This window comes from Crocuta crocuta, unplaced genomic scaffold, assembly GCF_008692635.1.
Source record: "Crocuta crocuta isolate KB4526 unplaced genomic scaffold, BGI_CrCroc_1.0 scaffold29, whole genome shotgun sequence".
Taxonomy (NCBI): Eukaryota; Metazoa; Chordata; class Mammalia; order Carnivora; family Hyaenidae; genus Crocuta; species Crocuta crocuta.
This window is the reverse complement of record NW_027533280.1, coordinates 3,414,067-3,440,691: the sequence shown is the minus strand read 5'-3', so window position 1 is coordinate 3,440,691 and position 26,625 is coordinate 3,414,067. Positions and strand designations below refer to the sequence as shown.

The following is a 26,625-nucleotide window of genomic DNA, read 5'->3' as shown; positions in this document are numbered from 1 at the left end:
GGCTCAGTCGGTTAAGTGTCCGACTTCAGCTCAGGTCATGATCTCACAATTCGTGGGTTCGAGCCCCGCGTCGGGCTCTGTGCTGACAGCTCAGAGCCTGGAGCCTGCTTCGGATTCTGTGTCTCCTTCTCTCTCTGCCCCTCCCCCACTCATGCTGTCTCACTCTGTCTCTCAAAAATAAATAAATGTAAAAAAAAATTTTTTTTAAATAAAACAAAGAATACATCAATCAATGTCATAAATTCAGGGGTTCTAGAATCACATACATCACAGACCTTACATGTTGTGTTTCTTGCCTATTAGTAAACAGAAACTACTGTACATTTCCTTCCTCTTCCTAGATCTGAACCTGGTAATTTCAAAGGCACAGAAATTCTGAAATAACATCCTGTTATGTCTGAGTTTTTCAAGACACCCAAGGAAGCAGGATCTTATATACACCTAAACACCATCATTAAAGCAAAAATTAAGAACCAGGGGGAAAAAAACTTTTATAAACTCATTCAAGTCCACTTCTGAGCTTGTTTTGTCAAGTAATAATTACAAATTATAAATTCCATATTCTTTTGGCTAAACCGGTAGATAAAACTCAAACTAACCATTGCAAACTTATGCTCATACTATATAGCCAGTTACTAATTTGCTCCATTTTCACACACAAACCTAACAATTAGAAAAGTTGACGAATTTCTCTATAAATGAGTGGTCCTCCCTCTAGAATAGACCCTAAGCCTGTCTGTGTGCATTTCAACCATTCATCAGTAAGTAGTCTCAGTTCAACAAAATGACCTCAGAAAGGTCTTGGACTCACCAATACTCTGTCTCCAATTTTGAGCTCTCTTTCTCCTTTCTTGATTGAACCAGCCTCTGAGAGGTTAGAGATAGATTCACTGGCAGTTTTTGTAAGGTTGCTGATCTGAGACGTAGCTGAAGGTTCCTTTGCTGTTGGCTGGGACGATTTATGGGGGATATTTGAAGGGGCTGCTGGGGACGAGGCCACCATGCCAGCTGTTGAGGTGGACAGAGGCGAAGTTGCTCTGGAAGCCGGAGTTGTCTGCAGGCCGTTAGCTTCATCTTCTCCCTGCACCTTCCTTGTCAACTTCGACGGGCGGGTGAATATGCCCTTCAGAGGCTCACACTGGAAGTACCGAACTCCTGCCACCGACCCGTCATTCTTGCCTATGGGTTCATCCAAAACAATCCCGGCCCACTGGCCTGGTGCAAACTGGGTTTCTCCCAGAAATTGGATGAATCCAGGCTTATTCCCATTCACCCAAACTCTCTCCCCGACTCGAAAGTCATCCACAAATTCCTCTTGTGCCTCAGAAGATGGTGCGCTTGATGCTTTTTCACTGGATGTTGTTCTTTCCACTGGAGCTACAACTACAAACAGAAGAAAGGGTCAGAGAAGACTCACTTTCATATTCGAGCAGACAACTCCTTCCTACCTTAAAAGGAAATAAACCAGAGAAAGCCCAAAGCTTCTCTAAGATGTGTGGTCTTTGTTGTTGTTGTTGTTAACAAGGAGGCAAAAAGTACTTGACTCACTGAAGTACCTGGCTGGCTGAGTGAGTGGAGTGTGCGACACTTGATCTCGGGGTTGTGAGTTCAAGCCCCACGTTGGGTGTAGAGATTACTTAAATCAACTAAACAAGCGAAAGAAAAAGTACTTGACCCATCACTACCATTTTCAATGCTGTCGAAACTCAGTGAGCTGTTGTGATCAATCCTTATCAGTAATTATGACTGGAAAAAGTCCAAGCAAGGGGGGAAAATGTCCCTTTCCCATAGATCATAAGACAGGTTTGATTTCATCTTTTCCTCCACCCCCCTGCCCTGCACATCATGAGCCAACACCCATTAGGATCCCTGGAGACGGGCGCTACTCCCACGTGGGAGCAGTCAGGAAAGGCTGACAAGTCCAGGACCTTGGAACCAGAGATTCCCAATCAGGCTTGAAGAAGGAGGGCACACAGTGCTGCAGCCCTGCCATCACACTCCAAGACCACCAGATAAACCCTACTCCTTTGCTGGTAGCGATGTGGAAATCACAAGGGGAAAAAGGCAGCACCTGGCCAAACGCCCCGCTAAGGCAAGATGACTTTGTAATCTCTACCCTGTGGTAAAAACATTAAGTTAAATTTTGCCAGAAATGTGATATGTACACTGGAAATTCAAGCATTCATCCAGCAAGCATTCATTAAATATTTGGTATGAACTGGCCAAGTCCACATTCTTAACCACTCTACCATTTTTTTAAGTTTATTTTATTTATTTTGAGAGAGACAGAGACAGGGACAGCGCCAGCAGGGAGGGGGCAGAGAGAGAGAGAGGAAGACAGAGTCCCAAGAAAGCTCCACACTGTCAGCACAGAGCCTGACATGGGGCTTGAACTCATGAAACTATGAGATCATGATCTGAGCAGAAACCAAGAGTTGGATCCTTAACTGAATGAGCCACCCAGGTGCTCCTTAGGCACATTATCATTTACTAGGCATATTGCAATCTTAGGATGTTACATGATCTCTGGGTTCAATGTCTTCATCTGTAAGGAGAAAGTAGTGTCTAAAGAGTTTTAGGGGCGCCTGGGTGGCTCAGCTGGTTAAGCATCCAACTCTTGATTTTGGCTCAGGTCATGATCTCACGGTTTGTGGGACCCAACCCTGTCTCAGGTTCCGTGACAGTGCGGAAACTGCTTAGGATTCTAGGTCTCTGTCTCTCTCTCCTTCCCTCCCTCCTTCTCCCGCTTGCAAGCACACACTGGCTCTCTCTCAAAATAAATAAGCTTTAAGAAAGTAATAGAATAAGGGGTACCTGGGTGGCTCAATCAGTTAGGGTCCACCTTTGGCTCAGGTCATGGTCTTGTAGTTCACAAGTTCGAGCCCCACATTGGGCTCTGCAGTAACTGTGTGGAGCCTACTTGGGATTCTCTCTTTCTCTGCCATTCCCTTCCTTCCAAAATAAACAAACTTTAAAAAAAAAAACTAATAAAATAAAAATAAAGATTAAATGAAATAACGTATTTATTCATGATCCCTCTCTTCTTTGAGTTTCTACCACTCCAGCACCTAATACCAGGCATTGTTCTTCACCAGGGGACAGCATAGCCCATGCCATTACAGAGCACAGAGTCTAGACATGGGGACACAGACAGTCAAGAGAAACACCAGGTGATTTCAGGTTATGAAAGTGCTGTGGAGGAGATGGTGCCTTTGGGCAGAGCAGTTACAGAAGGCCTCCTGGAGGAAATAACATCTGGCCTGAGGCCTGATCAACAGACTAAACCAAGCACAGATGAAGGAACAGAGCTATCTGGATGGCCTAAGGAGGGTGAACATCCCTTTATCCTACACTGAAGAGGGAATGTGGAGTTTTGATTTACGAAAGGTTTGTGTTGTTATTGTTTTTAGAAGACAGTAGATGCTCTCAGATCAAAGAGATAATCATCACCAAAGACAAGCCAGCTCAGTCAGGTTTTTAGAATCTATTCCAGCTTTGTACATGAACGATTCTTCCTCACAGGGTGCTGCAAGCATGAGTTTCTGAAAAACAGTCTTGATAAAAGTGCTCCAACTGGCAATTATTTCCTTTTAAGCATATTAAATTTTAGTGTTTACAGGCTGCTTGACTCTTAAAAATCTAGTGTGTGCCAAGTACTGTTGAGGAAACAAAGCTGAATTTCTCCTGATCCCCTGCACCCAAGGCCTTTATATGCTAAGGAGTGTGCATAAAAAATGCTAAAAGTGAAAAAGACAATTCTAAAACAGGGGTGAGTATAACCATGGAAGGGCTCTAGGAAGGAGTCCTAAAGAGAGGAAGGATTTTGGGAGAAAGGAGAATAGGAGATGTCAAAGTAAAGCTTGCCTCTCATCTAAGATGTTTCATGGCGTCTCTGATAAAAACCCAGGTTTATCCTCAATACACAAAATGTAAATAATTTGGGACCCTCATTCAGTCAACAAATATTTAATGAGCTTCTGTTATGAGCCAGGCAGTGTTCTAGGTATGTGGGTGGATTTGGGCAGTGAAAAAAACCCCACAAAGATCCCTGCCCTCATGACAGATCAATGGGGTTTTATGGAAAAACTTAAAAGAAACAAGGGTGGACCTAATATTTTATGGTGGACTTCTGACTGTCTGGTATGGCTGATAACCTATCTAATAGTGTATAAACCACATTATAAGACCATAAAAGCAAGCATCAGATGCCCTCTCCTGTCTCTCTCATTAAATTAAAGACCTTTGATGGCCATTATGGGATGTGGCCATTATGCGATGTAAATTGAAATGGTAGAGGAGGAGATGGAGAGCAGATGAGGAAGAGGATGAAGATAATCAAGGTCATGGGTTCATCTATGAAATGGGATGGTTTCCTACATGAGCTAGATTGTACTAGACTGTACTATCTGTTCCCTTAAAACCAATGGCAAACTTCAGATCAATTAGTCTCATCAAATCTTTTAAACCAGACTCGTCTTTGGTTTCTCTAAACATCCCTAAACCCCAAGGAGAAAGGCCCATGAGTTCAAGATGACATAGGGAGAAAAACAAAGTACTATATCTTAACACTGTAAGGATTAAATACTAAAGTCACTTGACTTTTTATCACCTTGCACTAAATAAAGTTTATTTTCTTTTTAATTTATTTATTCATTTTGAAAAATAAAGAGAGCAAACAGGGGAGAGGCAGAGAGAGAGGATCCCAAGCAGGCTCTGTGCTGGCAGCTCAGATGTGGGGCTCAAACTCACGAACCGCGAAATCATGACCTGAGCCAAAACCAAGAGTCTCATCAGACACTTAACCAACTGAGCCACCCAGACGACCATAAATAAATATTAAAAAAAAAAAAAAAAAAAGACAACCTACAAGAAGAGTAAACTCTTCATTAAGATATTTAGATATAGGGGCGCCTGGATGGCTCAGTCAGTTAAGCATCCGACTTTGGCTCATGTCATGACCTCAAGGTTTGTGAGTTTGAGCCCCGAGTTGGGCTCTGAGCTAACAGCTCAGAGTCTGGAGCCTGGTTCAGAATCTGTGTCTCCCTCTCTCTCTGCTCCTTCCTGGCTCAAGCTCTCTCTCTCAAAAACAAACATTTAAAAAAAATTTTTTTTAAGTTTTTTAGGTATAAAATTCCATGTCTTTTAATTAAAACTTTTTCAAATAGGGGCGCCCGGGTGGCTTAGTTGGTTAAACGTCCAACTTCGGCTCAGGTCATGATCTCACAGTTCGTGGGTTCGAGCCCCGCGTCGGGCTCTGTGCTGACTGCCAGCTCAGAGCCTGGAGCCTGTTTCAGAGTCTGTATTTCCCTCTCTCTCTGACCCTCCCCTGCTCACGCTGTCTCTCTCTCTCCTAGAAATAAATAAAAAACATTAAAAAAAATTAAAAAAAAATAAAAGTGTGAAATATTTAAAAAAACACTTTTTCAAATATTTTCAAGAATATGAAGTTTTTTAAGGCTGTCTTTTTAAAGTTTTCAAATAGGATTTGAATGGATTTCTACTAAGGGAAAACAGAAAGCCTTACCAGCAGCAGGTGTCTTCAAGGATGTGCTTCCAGGCTTAAGGATTTTGGTAGGGGCCTTAAGCCCACTTGGTTTTAGCATACTCATGGTCTTTAGGATGTCAGAGCTGTTTTTCCTTTGCCTGCTGCCACTATCTTGCCTCAATCATTGATATAACTATGGGTGTTTCGATGGTGAAGTCAGTCTCTGGGTTAAATCTGCAAAGAGAAAAATATAAACAGAATTTAGAATCTACAGGAGGAACAAAGTAGAAATAACACCTATCATTAAAGCAGTTTTGCAAGCTAAACTTCTTTTTTTATATATAAAACTTTTATTTTATTTTTGTTTTTGTTTATTGTCAAGTTGGTTTCCATAGCTAAACTTTTCTTTATATGTGATGATAAACTATCTTCACACGAAACCTAGGAACCTAGAAAACTCTAGATAAAAACATGAAGATGCTGCTGAAGTGGATTTAGAAGCAGTTTACTACCCTACAAACAAGTAGTTGAGCCTAGCAACACATTCATTTTTCATTACTTAATATTACCAGCTCAGTACAGTACCTATAATCCACACATCCACATAATGGATTCAGAAAATGTGAAAAAGAAGGAAAAGAAGGGGGCCTTCATTCATTTTGCTCAAGTTTTATGACCACAAGGCAGTATTAACTTCGTACCTTTTTAAGTTCACAGAATTATGCAATGCTCAATACAAAACCACATACATGTCAAACTAGAGAGAGTTTCCAACTCTGTAAGAAAAAGCTGTATCTGGAAGTGAAGGACAATTGTTTTTGTCCTGTCTACAAAACGTAACACACTATTGATTTACTCAAGACTAGTTATGAATCGGGGCGCCTGGGTGGCTTAGTCGGTTAAGCGTCCGACTTTCGCTTAGGTCATGATCTCGCGGTTCATGGGTTCGAGCCCCGCGTCGGGCTCTGTGCTGACTGCCAGCTCAGAGCCTGGAGCCTGTTTCAGTCTGTGACTCCCTCTCTCTCTGACCCTCCCCTGCTCACGCTGTCTCTCTCTCTCCTAGAAATAAATTTAAAAAAAAAAAAAAAAAAGACTAGGTATGAATCTACAACTTTGGGCCCAGGCAAAATAGGATCTTGTCTTATTTATTCTCTTTAAGAGAGGAGAAAGATGTAGGAATTTAGGAATATGGGAAAAGATTTCTACACATAACACCTAAACACAGAATAATTCAATCAAAGAGACAATTGTTACTCTTGTCAAATGATTGTGTTTTGCACTATTCTCTATTAGTAGAGCTGGGATGAGGAAGAACTGATGTCACTCTGCCTTTTTTTTTTTTTAACTTTTTTAATGTTTATTTTTGAGAGACAGACAGAGAGTGAGTGGGGGAGGGGCAGAGAGAGAGGGAGACACAAAATCCAAAGCAGACACAGAATCTGTGCTGACAGCTCGGAGCATGATGTGAGGCTGGAATTCATGAACCCTGCTCATGACCTGAGCAGAAGTCGGACGCTTAACTGACTAAGCCACCCAGGCGCCTCTGCCATTCTCTCTTTTAAGCAATAACAAGCAGCAGCAACAAATCTGGCAGGGATGTCAGAGGAGCCTGCTATAGCCCCTAGAGTGGACTGAACAGTGCCCACCCCTCCCCCCACCCAGATATATTCATCTAGAACCTGTGAATGGGACCTTATTTTGAATAAGAGTCTTTGCAGACGTAATTTAGTTAAGGATCTTGAGATGGGATTATCCTGGAATTACCTCGGTGGGCCCTAAACCTAATGACAAATGTCTGTACTAGGGCAAGAGAACACACCAAGAAGGCCACGAGAAGATGGAGGCAGGGACTGCAGTGATGTGTCCAAAGCCAAAGATAGCTGACAGCCACCAAAAGCTCAGGGACAGGCATTGAGAGAAATGCTCCCTCAGAGCCTCCAGAAGGACCCAACCTGCTGGCACATTTCTGAATTTTGGCCTCCAGAACTGTGAGAGAACACCTTTCTGTTGTTTTAAGCCAACAAAACAATTTGTGGTAATTTGTTTCGGCGGCCCTAGGAGAGGAATACAGCCATGTCAGCTTTTCTGTTCAAAGATAATCAGACTGGACAGAAATCAAACCAAGACAGTTGCCTCATTAGGCTCCATTTGCAGATTCCCCATGGTTCTTGAAAGGGTCCAAAGTGGTACAGGGTATTTTTAATAATGTGAAAGGTAAATTGTATGGCTTTGAGTAAATTCTGATTAACAGAGAAAGAACTGTTTACTGGAAGACAGTGATTGTCAATCCTGATGATTAATACAAAATTCCAGGACTCCTTTCTATCACCACCATCATTATCCCTGCTGTGATGGTGGCAGTGGCTGTGGGAGTCCGTGTGCCAGGGCAGAGGGTTGATTCAGAGTCAGGTTTGAAGCATCTGCTTCACTGTCACACCCTCACCATACACAACCTGTAAGTTTCAAGCCGACTTACTGGCTCTTGCTATTGCATTAGATGGAAGGGAATGGCTGAGTCCCCTCTAAACTCAGCAAAAAAGACTACTGACATATCCAGAGAATTTGAAAAGGGTGGGGATAGGCTAAGGTCAGAAACTGCCATGGGCCTTGTTACATCAAGCCTACTCTTCAGCCTGGTCCAACATTACCTATCAGGTAGGTAAGAAAAGAACAGGCAGAGAGGGTACAATAGTCCCAGGGAAGTTATTACAATGGTAAGAAGAGAGCATGACGTGCTCTTTAAAATACTTCAGTCAGGCAGAACAGTGAGTTCTTGGGCTCTGGTCAAGCATTCCTCCCTAAAGAGAAATTGTGAAAATCACCATAATCAGCAACTAGGAAGCCTCGGCCTATTTCAAACTTTGCAGCTCAACACTCTGAGCTCACAAAATCTGACCATCTACAAGCTTCAGTCAAAAGAACAAAGCATGTGGTTATTAGGAACCTAAGAAAAGTCTAGGGCTTTGTGGCCTAATGTGAATGCCTCTGCCTCTCGGTTCATCCAAGTCATTTGAATTCTGAAGCGGGGAACTGTGACCAAGATATAACAAAGGAGAAAAGTCTAGTCTGTCTCCATAAAAGGATTAGTAACAACACTACCATTACTGGGTTTTTAAATCTTCCAATTCAAACAAGTTTCTTCTTCATGTATTATTAATGAATGGTATGTCAGGCTTGCTTCAAAAAATCAATTTACTGAGAAAAGATCAAAGTCTTGGTCATGGTACCCACAAATGGCAATGACCAAGAAGCAACATCTCCATATGATGTTTCAAGGTCAGTGAATGTCACCTTAAAACTAATCTCTTCAAGGGCGCCTGGGTGGCTCAGTCGGTTGAGCATCGGATTTCAGCTCAGGTCATGATCTCACAGTTGAGTTCGAGCCCGCCATCAGGCTCTGTGCTGACACCTCAGCCTAGAGCCTGCTTTGGATTCTGTGTCTCCCTCTCTGCCCCTCCCCTGTTCATGGATATTAAATATTTTAAAAAATTTAATAAAAATACATAAATAAAACATTAAAAAAATTTTAAACTACTATCTTCCAAAATACATGCAAAAGGAAAAAAAAGACATTCTTGCCTCTCTAATATGCTGGGCATAGTTGAATTTCAGATGTTCATGCTTACAGAATCTCAATTGTTTTGGACCTAAAATAAGACAAACCACCCTTCTCCTCTACCCTCCCAACATGTATGAACCATAGTACACACAGTATTATAATCTAGAAATCATTTTTATGCATATTATTATCCCACTTGAGGCTTACACTTCTATGGATCAACTACTATTATTATCCTTTCTTAACAAATGAATCAACACCTCAGATTAATATATATATTTCCTCACTTGTTCATGACCGGCCACCTGAGGTCAATTGGCTGAGCAGCAGAGATATGAAGAGTAAGTAGACCTGATTCCAGAGTCCAACTTCTTTCCATTGAACCTAACATCCAAACTTAGGAGGGACCGCACACCACAATTAAAAACATTAGGACTCGTCTTACTAAAATGATGGACACATGTACAGCAGCAAAAATGCCCAAAGCACAAAGATAAAATTGAGTTATCTGCATCTCAAAATAACCTGGAGGGAAGGCGAACGGTTACTAATATACCCACTCATGGGTAGAGAATGAAGGTCTGAGCAGTTAAGTGGTTTTCTCAAGGTCAAACAAGTGGTGGTGGCACTTTTGAGACCCCGTGCTTTGCCTGATAGATCAGCTCTCTGAAGAAATCTTCCTCCAAGATAGTAACCCATTCATTCAACAAATATCTCCTGAGAAACTACTATGAAAAAAGCACTCTTCCATTTTCTCATGGGGCCATGCAGAAAGCAGGAGAGACAACTCTGGGAGGCTCAAAATGAAAGCTTAACACAAAAAAATATTTGTCTTTGAGCAAGGAAAATGGGAGCTTACTGGAGAAATGTAGCAGGAATGCCAAGCAGCAGAGTGAACGTGAGGCTTGCAGTTATAAACTTAAAGTGAAACCAGCCTCCCGTTACCTTTTCTTCTATTAACAAGCTTCTGCTCAGGCACAGGTACCAGGAAGGTGGGGAGCTAAGTTCAATCATAATAAAAATTTTGCCAGTTAAATTAAAATGGAAGGAAAAGCAAGGAGGGATAAAAAGGGACAGGGAGGGATGTCTGCTGGTTCAGCCAGTAGAGAGAAGATCCAACTCTTGATCTCAGGGTTGTAAGTTCAGCCCTATGTTGGGTGTAGAGATTATTTTTTAAAAAATACAATCTTTAGGAGCACCTGGGTGGCTCAGTCAGTTAAGTTCCAACTTCAACTCAAATCATGATACCACAGGTCATGGGTTCAAGCCCCACATCGGGCCCTGTGCTGACAGCTCAGAGCCTGGAGCCTGCTTCAGATTCTGTGTCTCCCTCTCTCTCTGCCCCTGCCCCATTCGCACTGTCTCTCTCCCAAAAATAAATGAAACATTAAAAAAAAAATGTTTAAAGGGCAGCCTGGGTGGCTCAGTCGGTTAAGCATCTGACTTCGGCTCAGGTCATGATCTTGTGGTTTGTGGGTTCGAGCCCTGTGTTGGTCTCTGTGCTGACAGCTCAGAGACTGGAGCCTGCTTCACATTCTGTATCTCCCTCTCTCTCTGCCCCTCTCCTGTTTGCACTCTGTTTCTATCAAAAATGAATAAACGTTAAATTTCTTTTTAATTTTTAAAAAATAAAATCTTTTTTTAAAAACAGGACAGGGAATCTGAGATGGGTGAAAGAAAAGTGAAGACAGAGTGGGTCTGATAGTGAAAAGCAGTGAGGGATGAGAGAGCTCAACAGGATGGAGAATGGTTATCCTGAGGGTACTAGGTGCTCCAATGACATCCTGTTAAACTAGATTCTCACTCACCAGGTCTGGGATGGGGCCTTGGGTTCTGCTAACACTCCCAGGGGATACTGATGCTCCCTTCCCTTTGAGTTGGAGTGAGAAGCTTCAAGATTTTGACTTGGAGAGATGGAATACAGCGGCCTGAGTGTGGAAGCGATTTTACAAAGGACCAGGGAGTCCACAGATAAAGGGAATCGAGAAGTTAAAAGGAATCAAAGAGACTGAAGTCAGGAGATGTCAGCTGCAGGAGGGGTACCAGGTGGTAGAAGAGCTGGGGTTTCTCAAGGCCTGAGAAGCAGTTTAGAGCATCAAACAACAAGGTCAACAATTCACCAATCTCACCGTCCTGGCCCTGAGGTGTTTCTCTGGGGGTTGCAGGGGAGGCGGAAGATGGTCTTCAGAGGCAAGTGTCAAATAAGGCAGAAGGAAGGAGACTGTTCACAGGAGAGGATGGGGGGTAGAGAGAAGACTGATCATTACAACCTGAATTATAGAAGGCAGAGCTAGAGTTTGGGAAGGAAAGAAAGAGTGAAGAATTGGGCTAAATGAGGTGAACCCAGCAGCCCAGGGATGGACAGTATGAAATTATCCATCCTCCACTGTAATGAAGTGGTAGTACACTCTTGTGCACTCTCAAATAAACAAACTAAAATTTTTAAAAATTTAAAAGAAATCCAACCCTTAAATACATGCCCTTTTAATACTCTACAGCAACCTGGCGAGTACACAGGAAGCACCTTGGCTGTGCCTCGCTGCGCCGCGTCACATAGAAGAATGTGTGCAATGGAGGCACACGCTCAATTAGCCACTTCTTTGGGGGAAAATCCACTGTACTTGAATAAATGACTGGTAAACTATGGCTACTGAGGGGTGGGTAATCTGGCAGACATTCTCTTGAAAATGAACTGTGTGACCCTGTCCCTTCAAGGAAAACACCTATTTGTTAACAAAGATAAATTTTAGGCATTCAAGAGAAACTTTGAATTTTGGAAAATATATCCTCCACTGTGAGCTTGACAGCTTCCCAATACTAAAGAATTTTCTGATGAGATCAATAGTATTAACAAACATAACTTTTTGATATTATATAATGAAATGTGCCAGTATATGGAAATGTGGTGTAACTCAGTGATCAGTATTTTTCAACAGATAACGCGTGTTACAAAATCACTCATGGGTAAAATGTTCATTCAAAGCACAAATTAGACCAATGGATTCTCATAGAACAATAAAAGCTCGTTCATACAGTTTCAGATTCCACTGTTAATCAACTACAACCTATCTAATTTTAGTAGAAGAAAATCCATAATTATCTGAAAATGCCCTTAAAATGCTCTTTTCCTTTCCTCTTCACCTGTTGAGGCCAATTTCCTTCATGTGCATCAACCAGAACAATTCACTACAGATGGAATGAGGAAGCACCTGTCTCCTATTAAGCCATCTTCTATTAAAGACAGATTTGCAAAAATGTAAAAACAATGCCATTTTCAAGTTTTTATTTTAGAGAAAGTTACTCGTTAAAAATTTATGTAACATGTAATGAATTTCTGGGGCACCTGGGAGGCTCAGTCAGTTAAACGTCTGACTTTGGCTCAGGTCACAATCTCATGCTTCATGGGTTTGAGCCCCGCATCAGGCTCTGTGCTGACAGCTCGGAGCCTGGATCCTGCTTTGGATTCCGTGTCTCCCACTCTCTCTGTCCCTCCCCTGCTCACACTGTCTCTATCTCCCAAGAATAAATAAACATTAAAAAAATTTTTGGCTGGGGGGTACCTGGGTGGCTCAGTTGGTTGAGGGTCTAACTTCAGCTTCAGGTCATGATCTCACGGTTCATGGGTTCAAGCCCCACGTCGGGCTCTGTGCTGACAGCTCAGAGCCTGGAGCTTGTTTCAGACTCTGGGTCTCCCTCTCTCTCTGACCCTCCCCTGCTCATGCTGTCTCTCTCTCTCTCTCCGCCCCCCCTCTCAGAAATAAAAAAATTAAAAATTTTTTTTAAATTTTTTAAACATGTAATGAATTTCTAATTTCTGATGAATATCCAGCTTTAATTTCTAATATGGTATAGACATCAATAGATAAAAGCTTAATAAAGAAAAGCTCTCTTGATACCTCAATAATTTTTAAGAATGTAAAACGGTCCTAAGGAAAAAAGTGTAGAACTGCTGCTCTGTCCATTTGTGGTTTATATTTAGAGTTGCAAAGGCTGAAAAACCCTATTCCCTAAGGGCTTTCAGAAGCATGTGCTTCTGGCTCGTATATTCACAGATGCGGAGGCCAAGTTAGCAAGTACAGTATTTACTGCTTTATTACCACTGGGACAGCACTGTGCTGGCAGCTCAGTGATAAAACTGAACTTTTAATTTGTGGGAAGACCAGAAGTATGTACAAAAAGCAAAAAGAACACAATTATCCATTAACATAGGGGTGTTTATATATGTAAACCAAGCATTTCTCTAAATTCGTTATCAGACAGAATGATACTCCAAATTAGCGGTTCTCAAAATGTGTGGCAGCATCAGCATCACCTGGAAACTTATCAGGGCCCTCCCACCACAGACTTCCTGAAACAAACTCTGGGTGGGGGACCAGCTATTTGTATTTTTAGCCCTTCTGGTGATTCTGATGCTTACATTCGAGACCACTCACTGCTGAACAACTGAATAAGAAATGTCACCTGAGGTTCATTTTCTCAATTACATGCACATGAACCATCTACATGTCGATTCCCCAAATAGCACTACAGAACCCTCAGCGTATAGCTCTTCTATATTTTTGTTTCAGGCATTCACTCAGCCTTGAATGCCCTTTCCAAGTCTAGTTATCTCCATCTGCTGAAACCTTACACAAGGGTAGACTCAGGCATTCCTCTGCCCCACAAAACCTTCTCCAAAGCTCACCAATGAAAACGTGCAACTTCCTGTCGTACTGAGTCTGTATCTCTTCCAAGCACCTGGCGCACTAAGCTGTGTCTGTTGTCTATGTGCTTCACCAGACTGTCTTTTTGTCATTGCTATATTTCCCACAGTACTTTATAAACAATGCTCAGGAAAGAAAATGAATGAGGAAAATAGTCTTAATTGTTTCAATAATTCGACAAACCAGTTAGAGTGTATCAGTATTTTAAAACATAGTTGGTGCTTGCTACAGGGGACAGAAAAATACATGACGCAGACCTATAAACTCAAGGAATTTATAACGTCTTTGGGAAGAAAAGACTCACATAAATGAAAAATAACCAAGGACACAATGTANGTCAGAGAGAGAGGGAGATACAGAATCCGAAGCAGGCTCCAGGCTCTGAGCTAGCTGTCAGTACACAGTCCGACACGGGGCTCAAACCCACAACTGTGAGACCACGACCTGACCTGAAGTCAGACGCTTAACCGACTGGGCCACCAGGCGCCCCCAGCAGTCAGGACTTTAAAAAGTCAGAGAGGGGCACCTGGGTGGCTTAGTCGGTTAAGCATCCGACTTTCGCTTAGGTCATGATCTCGCGGTTCGTGGGTTCGAGCCCCGCGTCGGGCTCTGTGCTGACTGCCAGCTCAGAGCCTGGAGCCTGTTTCAGAGTCTGTGACTCCCTCTGTCTCTGACCCTCCCCTGCTCACGCTGTCTCTCTCTCTCTCTCTCCTAGAAATAAAATATTAAAAAAAAAAAAAAGTCACGGAGAAAAGCCTCCAGAGGAGGAGAGGAAGGACGAAGGAAGGGTATAAAGCATGTAAGACACTGAGCAGCTTGGTTTGGCTAACATCAGAAGATTCTTGCAATAAATCAGGTTAGAGAAGCGCCTTAGAGTTCAATCAAGGAAATTTACTATGATCAGCTTTTACTTCAAGATTCTAGTGGTAGGAAATGAAAGAGGTCTAGACTTTCCCCTTAAACCCTAAATTTATTTCAGTTGTTCATTTCAGTGATCTTAACCTGGCTATCATTGTCAAGCAAAGATTTAAACCAAGGGTTGGTAGGCTTTTTCTAGTGGCATCCCAAGCCCTCCCTCACTCCAACCGTGGGTACAAGTAACAGATGGGGGCTGCCAGGGGCAGGTCTTAAATTTCACAAAGAGGAATCAGGAGCATTTGAAGTCAGTGATCAAAATGGAAATACAAAGGTTCTCATCTCAAATCCTTCACATAACACCTTAGCAAGGATAAATTTCCAAGGGCTATAAAAATTAGATACCACTGAAGATAAATGACAAATTCTGGCCTCTCTACTACTCTCCACATGGGGTGGGATGGACCAGAAATCCCACGACCTACTTTGCCTCAATAATGTGAACATGAACATGAATAAAGGGTAACCTGACTAACAAGGAGTCAGGGGGCCAGAAGGCGGGGGGTGGGGGGGTCTCAAGCAGTACCAGTCAGGAATTGTAAATGACAGATCCCGACAGAACTTTCAACAGGAAAGAATCCTCAATTACAGGCCCCAACAGCAAAAGATGTACACTGCATCTCGTCGACAAATTTGACTACCTCACTCAGCCAAAGAGAAACAGTCATGACCCTGAACTCTTGCCTTTCTCCAATGGACTCTTCTCAAACTTACCCTTCCCAACTTCCACCTTCTCCATAAAATAAAGTGCTTCTTAGTTTGTTGGACTAGCCTATGGTTTTTGCTATGGCCTGCTTGTCTTGAATTGCAATTCTCTGCTATTCCAGAATATACTCATTTTTGCTGGTAAAATAACTGTTTTAGGATTTTTATAGGGGTGCCTGGATTTTTAAAGGGCTCAGTCAGTTAAGCATCTGACTTCGGCTCAGGTCATGATCTCCCAGTCTGTGAGTTCAAGCCCCACGTCCGGCTCTGTGCTGACAGTCAGAGCCTGGAGCCTGCTTTGGATTCTGGGTCTCCCTCTCTCTCTGCCCCTCCCCTGCTCACACTCAGTCTCTCTCCCTTTCCCTCTCTCTCTCTCTCTCAAAAATAAACATTAAAAAAATTTTTTAAGATTTTTTATAGTGTCTTACCATCAACTGTTCATGCCAATCCATAAGTCACACTGAAAGCTAAATGTTCTAGATGTACCCTATCCAGTATGGTAGTCACTAGCCACATGTGCTGTTTAAACTTTAAATTCTTATAGGGGCGCCTAGGTGACTCAGTTGGTTAAGCATCCGACTTTGGCTCAGGTCATGATCTCAGGGTTCGTGGGTTGGAGCTCCACGTCGGGCTCTGTGCTGACAGCTCTGAGCCTGGAGCCCGCTTCAGATTCTGTACCTGCCTCTCTCTCTGACACTCCCCTGCTTACGCTGTCTCTCTCTCTCTCTCTCTCTCTCTCAGAAATAAATAAAACATTAAAATTTTTTTTAACTTTAAATTCTTATAAAATGAAATAAAAATTCAGTTCCTCAGTCACACCAGCCACATTTCAAGTGCTCAATAACCACACAACATATAACAATTTCTACCATTCCAGAAAGTTCTATTGGACAGCACTATTCTAGAACCTCCTCCATTCAGGAAGGATCTACTTGCTGAATGTAATCACTTGAATAAATTTTAAGGTTATCTCAATAATACTGCTTTGGTCAAAAGTATCTTTGACTCCTCTTTTAGAATTAACTTCAGAGACAGTTTGTAAGTTGTACTTTATTGGTGACCCTAAGTGGTAATGACCACCTCAGTCTCTCACAGCTCTTCACTGGACTTGGCTCTAAAACACTACTAGCTGCTTCTAAAATTTGTATTTAAAAAAAACTTTAAATATAATGTGCAGAAAAAAAATAAAACATGATATGTAACTACTTAACATAGTAAAAGTGTATACAAGGTACATATGCAATTATAAGAGTTCTTCCCAGAATTACTAATGGCTCTATCACTGTAATAAATGAACACCACTTCCCCAGATGACAGAACCTAAGTGCTGGTGTATTTTTTTCATTTATTTAAAGTTTATTTAAGTAATCTCTACACTCAACATGGGGCTCAAATTCAGGACCACATGCTCCACTGACTGAACCAGCCAGGAGCCCCTTTTTCCATTTTTTAAAATATTTATTTTCAGAGGGGGGGGAGGGGCAGAGAGAGAGGGAAAAGGAGAATCCCAAGCAGGCTCAACACTGTCAGCATAGAGCCCAACACAGGGCTCGATCCACAAAGCATGAGATCATGATCTGAGCTGAAATCAAGAGTTGGATGCTCGTCCAGAAATGGACCCACAAACATACGGCCATCTAATCTTTGACAAAGCAGGAAAGAATATCCAATGGAATAAAGACAGTCTCTTCAGCAAAATGGTACTCGGAAAACTGGACAGCGACATGCAGAAGAATGAACCTGGACCACCTTCCTACACCATACACAAAAATACACTCAAAATAGATGAAAGACCTAAATGTAAGACAGGAAGCCATCAAAATCCTGGAGGAGAAAGCAGGCAAAAACCTCTGACTCTGGCTGCAGCAACTTCTTACTCAACGTTCTCTAGAGGCAAGGGAAACAAAACCAAAAGTGAACTACTGGAATCTCATTAAAATAAGAAGCTTCTGCACAGCAAAGGAAACAATCAGCAAAACTAAAAGGCAACCGAAGGAATGGGAGAAGATATTTGCAAATGACATATCAGATAAAGAGTTAGTATCCAAAATCTATAAAGGATTTATCAAACTCAACACCCAAAAAACAAATAATGCAGTGAAGAAATGGGCAAAATACATGAAAAGACATTTCTCCAAAGAAGACATCCAGGGGTGCACCTGGGTGCCTCAGTCGGCTGAGTGTCCAATTTTGGCTCAGGTCATGATGTCGCGGTTCGTGGGTTCGAGCCCCACGTCAGGCTCTGTGCTGACAGCTAGCTCAGAGCCTGGAGCCTGCTTCGGATTCTGTGTCTCCCTCTCTCCCTGACCCTTCCCTGCTCACGCTGTCTCTCTCTCCAAAATAAATAAAACATTTAAAAAAAAAAATTAAAGAAGACATCCAGATGTCCAACCAACACATGAAAAAATGCTCAATATTGCTCATCATCAGGGAAATACAAATCAAAACCACAATGAGATACCACCTCACACCTGTCAGAATGGCTAACATGAACTCAGGCAACAACAGATGTTGGCAAGGATGTGGAGAAAGAGGAACTCTCTTGCACTGCTGGTGGGAATGCAAACTGGTGCAGCCACTCTGGAAAACAGTGTGGAGGTTTCTCAATAAATTAAAAATAGAACTACCCTACAACCCAGCAACTGCACTACCAGGTATTTATCCAAGGGATACAGGTGTGCTGTTTCGAAAGGGCACATGCACCCCAATGTTTACAGCAGCGCTATCAACAATAGCCAAAGTATGGAAAGAGCTCAAATGTCTATCGACAGATGAATGGATAAAGAAGATAAGATGTGGTGTGTATACATACACACACACACACACACACACACACACAAAATGGAGTATTACTCAGCAATCATAAAGAATGAAATCTTGCCATTTGCAACTATGTGGATGGATCTGGAGGGTATTACAATAAATGAAATTAGTCAGAGGACAAATATCATATGACTTCACACATATGAATTTAGATAAAAAACAGATGAATATAAGAGAAGGTAAACAAAAATAATATAAAAACAGGGACGGACAAAACATAAGAGACTCTTAAATATAGAGAACAAACAGGATTGTTGGAGGGGTTGTGAGGGGGGGGATGGGCTAAATGGTTAAGGGACATTAAGGAATCTACTCTTGAAATCACTGTTGCACTATATACTAATTTGAAAATAAATTTTAAAATAATTTTTTTTTAAAGTAGGGATGGGAGACCTAAAAAAGAGTTGAATGCTCAACGGACCGAGCCACCCAGGTACCCCCATTTATTTTTAAAAGCCAGTCACATTACTTTACAGTCTCAATTTCCAAACCATAATACCGTACCAGACTATACACTAACCCCTAGAATCCTATGTTTTACATCACTGACTGATGCCATAGTTCCAATATATTTTCAAGCCAAGAACTATTTGTAAACCATTTATCTCTAGAAGTCACTTTTGAACAGTCAAAAATAGCTACTATTTTGCTTGTACATTCTCAAATGGGAGATACAGGGACGGAGATCTACTTCCAAGCACCAACTCCGTACCAGGGAGGACTCCAGGACATATAGATGGCTCTGATTCTCTTCTCATGAAAAGGTTTACATTTCACCTAACAGGAAGCTTTGTTGCTAAACATCAACACTAGAGGAACAGGGCTTTGTTCTTTGTCCCGTGTAACCTACAGGTTTAAGAGACCAAAAATAAAAATTTAAAAAAAAAAAAAACAAAAAAAAAACCCAGGCCTCAAGTAAGCAAAAATTTTGAAGTAGATTAATATCCTAGCTTATGATTTAACTCTGAGATCTGACCTAAATAACAAATTTTAGAAGGACAAGATATTTATTTCAGAGGAGCAAATAACTTTAGAAGACCCATCCTCTTTGGTATTTCCACAAAAAGAAGTGTGCTTTACATTTTTTGAGAATGTCAGCTTTACTCCAAGTTAGGATTCTGGGAAGTAGAAATATTCTCCTCCACCCAACAAAAACAAATGTGCTCTGCCCTCTGGGAAGTCAAGATTTGGTACACATCTGTTGAGTGTGTTAGATACTGGAAAAGACCGGCACCTGGGGAGGTCCAAGTGACGAGGATAATGCCAGTACATAGTAAGCACCGCAACAGTTAGCTATTATTTCTAAGAACCCAAGCACCCCACTTTCCTATCAGAAAGAACTTCTCTTGCTACCCAGTATTTTAACAGGAAATTTCAGAAATATCAGTCTTTGATCCTAGCAAATTTCCAGAGGTATGGATACAGTTCAAGACAACACCCTTCTCCAAACATAGAACATTAAGCTTACTGTAGTTACTTTTTTTTTTTTGAGAGAGAGAGCATTTATTTCATTTTATTTTTGAGAGAGACAATGCACATGCTAGTTGGGGAGAGCCAGAGAGAAAGGGGACAGAGGATCCCAAGCAGACTGGGCGCTGACAGCAATGAGCTCAATGTGGGGCTAGAACTCACAAACCATGAGATTATGGCCTGGGCAGAAGTCGGACGCTCCATCGACTGAGCCACCAGGCAGCCCTGCAGTTATTACTCCTTTTAATAAGCAATCTCTGCCTCATAAAAACATCCAGATAAAGAAAAAAACTGCTATTAGGAAAAAAACCAATGGGTTACCAAGACCTTGGAAAGAGGAAAAATAAGAATAGAAACATGACTAGAGTAGTGAATTCCAAGGTTGGAAGTGAAGCCAGAGCCATTGAACACTATGCAAAGCACAATGAGCAAACTTTGTTCCAGATGCCCCAGGAAACTAGCAAACTGTCATTCTAAGATGCTCCGGGGTCACTCCCCCTCTGCTAGAACTGACCCACTACCATTCAGACCCCACATGGATAACCCTTCCATGAAAGAGGTTTTGCAGAGGGAACAGGAATTCTAAAAGCAAAGATCTGGGGCGCCTGAGTGGCTCAGTCAGTTAAGCATCTGACTTCAGCTGAGGTCATGATCTCACAGTTCGTGGGTTCGAGCTCCATGTCCGGTTCTTTGCTCTCAGTGCAGAACCTGCTTTGGATACTAGGTCTCCCTCTCTCTCTGACCCTCTCCCATTTGTTCTCTTTTTCTCTCTTTCTCCATCAAAAATAAATTTAAAAAAAAAAGTTTTTTAATCAAAGATTCAGTTCCATTCTCCCTGCATAAAAATATATCCTGAAAAAATATATATATCCTAAAAAGACAGAAATGTTTGTAATAATGAAAATTGATCGAAAGTAGTTAAATGTCCCCGTAGCTAAAATTCACTTCAAAATGGGCAGTTTCAAGTTTCTGTAACCTATGTTTACAGGATGGCTCATTTAAGAAGCTGTCTTAAAGACGTCCCACTTAAAGAGACACATTTGAAAGGAAACACACCTAGTGGACCCATAAAGGGTTCCTAGCCTCAAAGAAAGTCAATGTTTTAAGACTCTAAGTCCTACATGTTTAAGAAAACTGGGAGATATGACTGTTACAGAGGGAAGTACATAGGACAACACTTTAAAGAGAAATCTACTTTGGGGCGCCTGGGTGGCTTAGTCAGTTAAGTGTCCGACTTTCGCTTAGGTCATGATCTCGCGGTTCGTGGGTTCGAGCCCCGCGTCGGGCTCTGTGCTGACTGCCGGCTCAGAGCCTGGAGCCTGTTTCAGTCTGTGACTCCCTCTCTCTCTGACCCTCCCCTGCTCACGCTGTCTCTTTCTCGCTCTCTCTCTCTCTCCTAGAAATAAATAAAACATTAAAAAAAAAAGTTTAAAGAGAAATCTACTTCAAAAAATGGGATGCTGAGTCTAATACTGACATGCTTTGTGAGGGGAAAAGCAGTAACAAAGCAAAAAAAAACTTTTTTGACCACCTAATAATCTCTCAACTTAAGCTCACAGAATCAAAGTTAGAAGAGTCTCAATACCTACTTAAAAAAGATGGGAGGGCTAATTTATCAAGCACTTGCACCCAGCAGAGAGAAACACCAGGTTTTTGAAGTTTTTGTTTAAAGGAGGACAGTCCTTGAGAAAATTCTATGTGTTAACCATCAGAGACTATATTTCTAGGCATTTGTGCGAACCAACACTTTCTTTTCCGACTCCAACTAAAACGAGTAAAAAGAGCAAAACAATAAATTCAAAAACAAATAATAACAACTTCTCTATTGTGATGTGTCTGAATTTAAGCAAGCCTCTGGGTCATAATTAATTTATACCAAGTCGGATAACCACGTCTAATCATTTCAAATTGTTACTTGCCCTTATGCTGAAGATAGATTTTCAAACAACAAACATGTCAGGTTTATTTGCAGGAAACAGAAAAATTAATAGTAAATTCATAGCAAATAGAGCCACTGATTAAACACATACCCATTCACACAGTAAAATACTTCTGCACTACTACTGAGTTTTCTGTTTTTAACTGTCCTGCCAGAGGATATTTTAAAACAATGATTTTTTTTTACCATTATATAATCTTCCATAAAATAAAGAGGGCCTACCACTAACGTCTTTATTTTTTTAATCTATGGAAGTTGCAGGAAAGTCAATACAATCTACCAATATGAGAAGCTGGTACCTCATGGTGTCTGTAGAATCGGGCCAGGCCTGAGCTCATATCCTGCCAAAAGTTGCACAAACATTCTGAGCAGCCCTGCCTGTGAGGTCATGATGATATCACAAAGAGGAATTCTGATGTGTCTATCTCTAGGATGCAACCTCACGACCTTGGAAAAAACCCTGAAGGTTCTAGATCTCTGAATCTAGAGCTCGTGACTCAAGAAATGCACCTTCTCCCAGAGGGCTCTCCCACCTCAGATGAGCAACACCTTCCTGTACCGCTGACCCGCATAAACGGTGCTGGTGCGCAGAGAAAAGCACGTCCACCTGAGTTCTCGGCTCACCATCAAAAACACATTTGTATATACTTCAAGCTGGTAAGTTTTCATTCTGGCTCATTTTCAAACATCTTTTCTTAGTATTCTCTCCTTGAAAATTAACCAGTTAAGAATTCTGAGAAGTGGGGTGCCTGGGTGGCTCAGTCGGTTAAGCGTCCGACTTCAGCTCAGGTCAGGATCTCACGGTTTGTGGGTTCGAGCCCCACGTCAGGCTCTGTGCTAACAACTAGCTCAGAGCCTGGAGCCTCAATTAGATTCTGTATCTCCCTCTCTCTCTGACCCTCCCCTGCTCACGCTGTCTCTCTCTCTCTGTGTCTCTCAGAAATAGATAAAACATTAAAAAAAAAATTTTAAGAATTCTGTAAAGTGAGTAGGAAACAAATCATAAACTTAAAATGTTATCTCTGCCTTGACACTCTAACTTCACCAACCCCAATATTTACTCTATTTACTAAGAGGAGTGAAGATTCTGATGTGTAAACCAGAAGTTCATTTTGAAAATGCCAAAAGCATAAATAAAGCCTCACCACTGCCCTGCAATGGTGTATTTTTTTTTTCTAAGAAGAGGCAAAGTCACCAGGCTGTTGGTAACTGTTGTAGATTTGCCCTCTTATGAGTTTTAGAGTTCACAAGTCAGCACAGAATAAGAATTAGTAAAAATAGGGCGCCTGGGTGGCCCAGTCGGTTAACTGTCCAACTTCAGCTCAGGTCATGATCTCACCATTTGTGTGTTCCAGCCCCACGTCAGGCTCTGTGCTGACAGCTCAGACCTGGAGCCTGCTTCAGATTCTGTGTCTTTGTCTCTCTATGTCCCTCCCCCACTCACACTCTGACTCTCTCAAAATAAATAAAACGTTAAGAAAAAAAAAAGAGTAAAAATTTAGGGATGCCTGGGTGACTCAGTTGGCAGAGCATCTGACTTTGGCTTGGATCATGATCTCAAGGCTCATGACTTTGAGCCCTCCTCAGGCTCTGTGCTGACACCTCAGAGCCTAGAGTTTGCTTTTGCTTCAGATTCTGGGTCTCCCTTCCTCTCTCTCTCTGCCCCTCCCCCACTCATGGTCTGACTCTCTCTCAAAAATAAGCATTAAAAATTTTTTTTAATTAAAAAATTAGTAAAAATTTATTGTGATTTCTAAGCAGTTAAAAACTCTTGAATTGGGGGCACCTGGGTGGCTGAGTCAGTAAAGCGTTAGACTCTTAATTTCAGCTCAGGTCATGATCTCCTGGTTCATGAGATGGAGCCCCACATCAGGCTCTGCACTGACAGCATTAAGCCTGCTTGGGATTCTCTCTCCCCCTCTCTCTCTCAAAATAAACAAACTTAAAAAAAAAAACTCGAATTGGAAGGAAATGTAACAAAGGACTAATAATCATCTCCAGGTGATGGGATTATCAGTAGTTTTTATATCTTTTCTGTCTTCCTTGGGTTTCTCAAGGAAAGAATTTGATGAACAGATATAATTTCTTGAGAAGGAAAAAACATTAATGATTTTTTTAAAATATTTTCTTAATGTTTTATTTATTTCTGAGAGAGAGAGAGAGACAGCGTGAACAGGGGAGGGTCAGAGAGAGAAGGAGACACAGAATCAGAAACAGGCTTCAGGCTCTGAGCTAGCTGTCAGCACAGAGCCCGATGCAGGGCTCGAACCCGTGACTGTGAGACCATGACCTGAGCCGAAGCCGAACACTCAACCGACTGAGCCACCCAGGTGCCCCTAAAACACTAATGATTTTTAAAGCCACAGTAAAATGGCTTGAACCACAAAGAAAACACTATGCTGCACTGTCTTCCACACAGGAACATAAACACAGCACATGGGGCCACCATGGGACGTGTATATGCACACACAGTGGCTCATCAGGAAAAACCCACTCCTGACTATCCCGTAACTAAAAACGAATTTCTACCTGTTTAGGAGCACCTGTGTGGCTCAGTTGGTTGAGCATCTGACTTCAGTTCAGGTCATGATCTTGTGGTTTGTGAGTTCGAGCATCTCATCAGGCTCTCTGCTATCAGAACAGAGCCCGCTTCTGATCCTCTGTCCCCCTCTCTGCCCCTCCCCCACCCATATTCATTCTCTCTGTCTCAAAAATTAACAAACACTGGGGCACCCAGGTGGCTTAGTCAGCTGGGCATCTGACTCTTGGTTTCAACTCTGGTCATGATCTCATGGTTCCTGAGTTCAAGCCCCACAATGGGCTCCACACTGACAGTGTAGACAGCCTGCTTGGGATACTCTCTCTCTTTCTCCCTCTCTCTCTCTACTCCCCTGCTCTCTCTCACTCTCTCTCTCTCAAAAAAAAGGATAAACTTAAAAAAACAGTCTTTAAAGAAACATTAAAACTTCTACCTGAAGTCACTAAAATTAAAGTCACAGTAGCTAGCTTCTTAATGTGGTGACAAAGATAAAAATTCTGTTTTAGACTAAGTCAACTCAAAGAAATTTTTAGGATGGGGAGCCTGGGTGGCTCAGTCGGTTGAGCAACTGACTTCAGCTCAGGTCATGATCTCACGGTTTGTGGGTTTGGGCCCCACACTGGGCTCTGTGCTGACAGCATGGAGCCTGCTTCGGATTCTCTCTCCCTCTCTCTCTGACCCTTCCCCATTAGTGAGCGTGCACTTTCTGTCTCTCAAAAATAAACATTAAAAAATTTTTTTAGGATAAGCACTTGAGATAGAAATACTTCACACCACAAAGAGCATAATTCTATGAATAATAAATAAAAGTGCTATATTTTCTTAAAAGGAAAAAGACATTTTACTGGCAAGGGCAAAATTGCTGTAAAAAACACAGAAGTCTGACTACAGCACGCTAAAACTTACATGGGCTACAACTGATGAGTTGACAACTTGTTCAGTTAGGTGACAACAGTATTCTACTTCTGTGCACATTTGAAATTCTCCATAATGTAAAGTTTTTATTATAGGAGGTATTTTAGTAATGTCTAAACTCCACCTTCTCCCTCATAACATAAAAAAGCTTAAGCAATTTACAGAAACAAGAGATTTCTCAAAATAAGCAATTCCCAAAAATAAGCATGGTATAAATTATGTTCAAATGAAATAATGTTCTTCATAATTCTCTGAGTTTTTAAGGCTTTGTTTACTCACTTTTGTTTTATTGTTTTTATTTATTGCTATAAAAATGTTACGACTTTAAAAAGTATGAAAGTATGAAAAGAGAGTTAGACTGGAGAACTAACACATGGATTCTGTCCCAGCTGGATGACCCTGCACTAGCAATTAACCCCTTTCCAGGCCTCAGTATCCTCAGTTATAACCGGACTAAGTAAGATCCATTTCCAACTCCATCCTTTTGTGGTTTGACTGTTTTGGATTTCAAATCCAAACTCCCTGAGTCAAAGGGCAAGGATCCAAAGCGAAAGGCAAGCCACAGTGGATGCTCTGCCATGTGCAGAGAGAGAAGCCTCCTGGTAAGATGGGCGCCCCGCAAGCTCAGCACACCTGGCACCCTCCAGCAGGGCATCGCGTCTCCCCTGCCAAATCACACCCCACGCCACACCCGGTCACCTCGTGGCACACATCGCCCCATGAGCAAAACAAAATCCTCCTTTATTTACTAACTCTAGAAATTCTGTCGGGAGGCAAAGGAGAGTTGAAGAACCTGCAATGAAGGGAATCTGCCAGGAGAGGGAGTTGGACACTGAGCCTCTGGAAGCCGGCTGTGTGCCACCGGAGAGTGGCATCTGGAGACCTGGCTTTCAGCTCCGCTCTGATTGGGACCGTGAGGAAATCCAGCACCACATAGGTTACATGACTTACCTGGAGAGAGCTGCACTCAGAGACTTCCGAGATCCCTTCTATTTCTTTTTTTTTTTTCCCTTCTAATTCTAAAATGATCAAAGTTCACAAATAACAGAAGGGAAGGGGAAAGAAGTTTGACAGTAATGGAAAGTCTAGTCTGAGAGAGGTTTCTGAAGCTCACTTTCAAGTCAAGCTTCAGAGAAAAATTCAAAGGCTGTGTTCTAATATCATATTCCGGAGTTTGGAAGGTCCATTCACAGCTTAGTGCTGTCCCCTGGAGTCATGGTTATGTAAGCGTCTGTTTTATGCTGTGTCACTTGCTGTCCCCCACCCCCAACAGGGGAGATGCAGTGTAACCTGAGCTGGTCGGCTTTAGCCACTGAACACACTTACACAACACTCTGGTAGCTTTCCAAACTGTTCCTATTTCCACTAAAGAAAGGCAAGTTATTCGATTTTCCCCCACTTCAGTTTCATTAACCTTCATATCTATGTACAGAAAAAAACTGGAAAAGACAGAACTGAAGAGCATTTACATATTTTCTTCAATTCTTGAGTAAAACAGGAAAGTATTTCAACTTCACAGAGGACCATCAAAACCCCATGGATAAGGGCCTGCATGAGGCCTGTTTAACACAT

General features: G+C 41.9%; 1 protein-coding gene across 1 annotated transcript in view; it reads right to left on the bottom strand.

Moving 5' to 3' along the window:
- The window catches only part of CLIP1 (CAP-Gly domain containing linker protein 1), a 108,765-nt gene extending 82,168 nt beyond the window's left edge, over positions 1 to 26,597 (bottom strand). The window contains exons 1-3 of the mRNA XM_077747952.1: positions 26,005 to 26,597; positions 5,525 to 5,719; positions 812 to 1,383 (exon numbers count right to left, since the gene is read on the bottom strand). Coding sequence (XP_077604078.1) covers positions 812 to 1,383; positions 5,525 to 5,609 — 657 coding nt within the window. The 5' untranslated portion in view covers positions 5,610 to 5,719; positions 26,005 to 26,597. The remainder of the gene's footprint in view (positions 1 to 811; positions 1,384 to 5,524; positions 5,720 to 26,004) is intronic.
- Between the last annotated feature and the right edge of the window lie 28 nt (positions 26,598 to 26,625).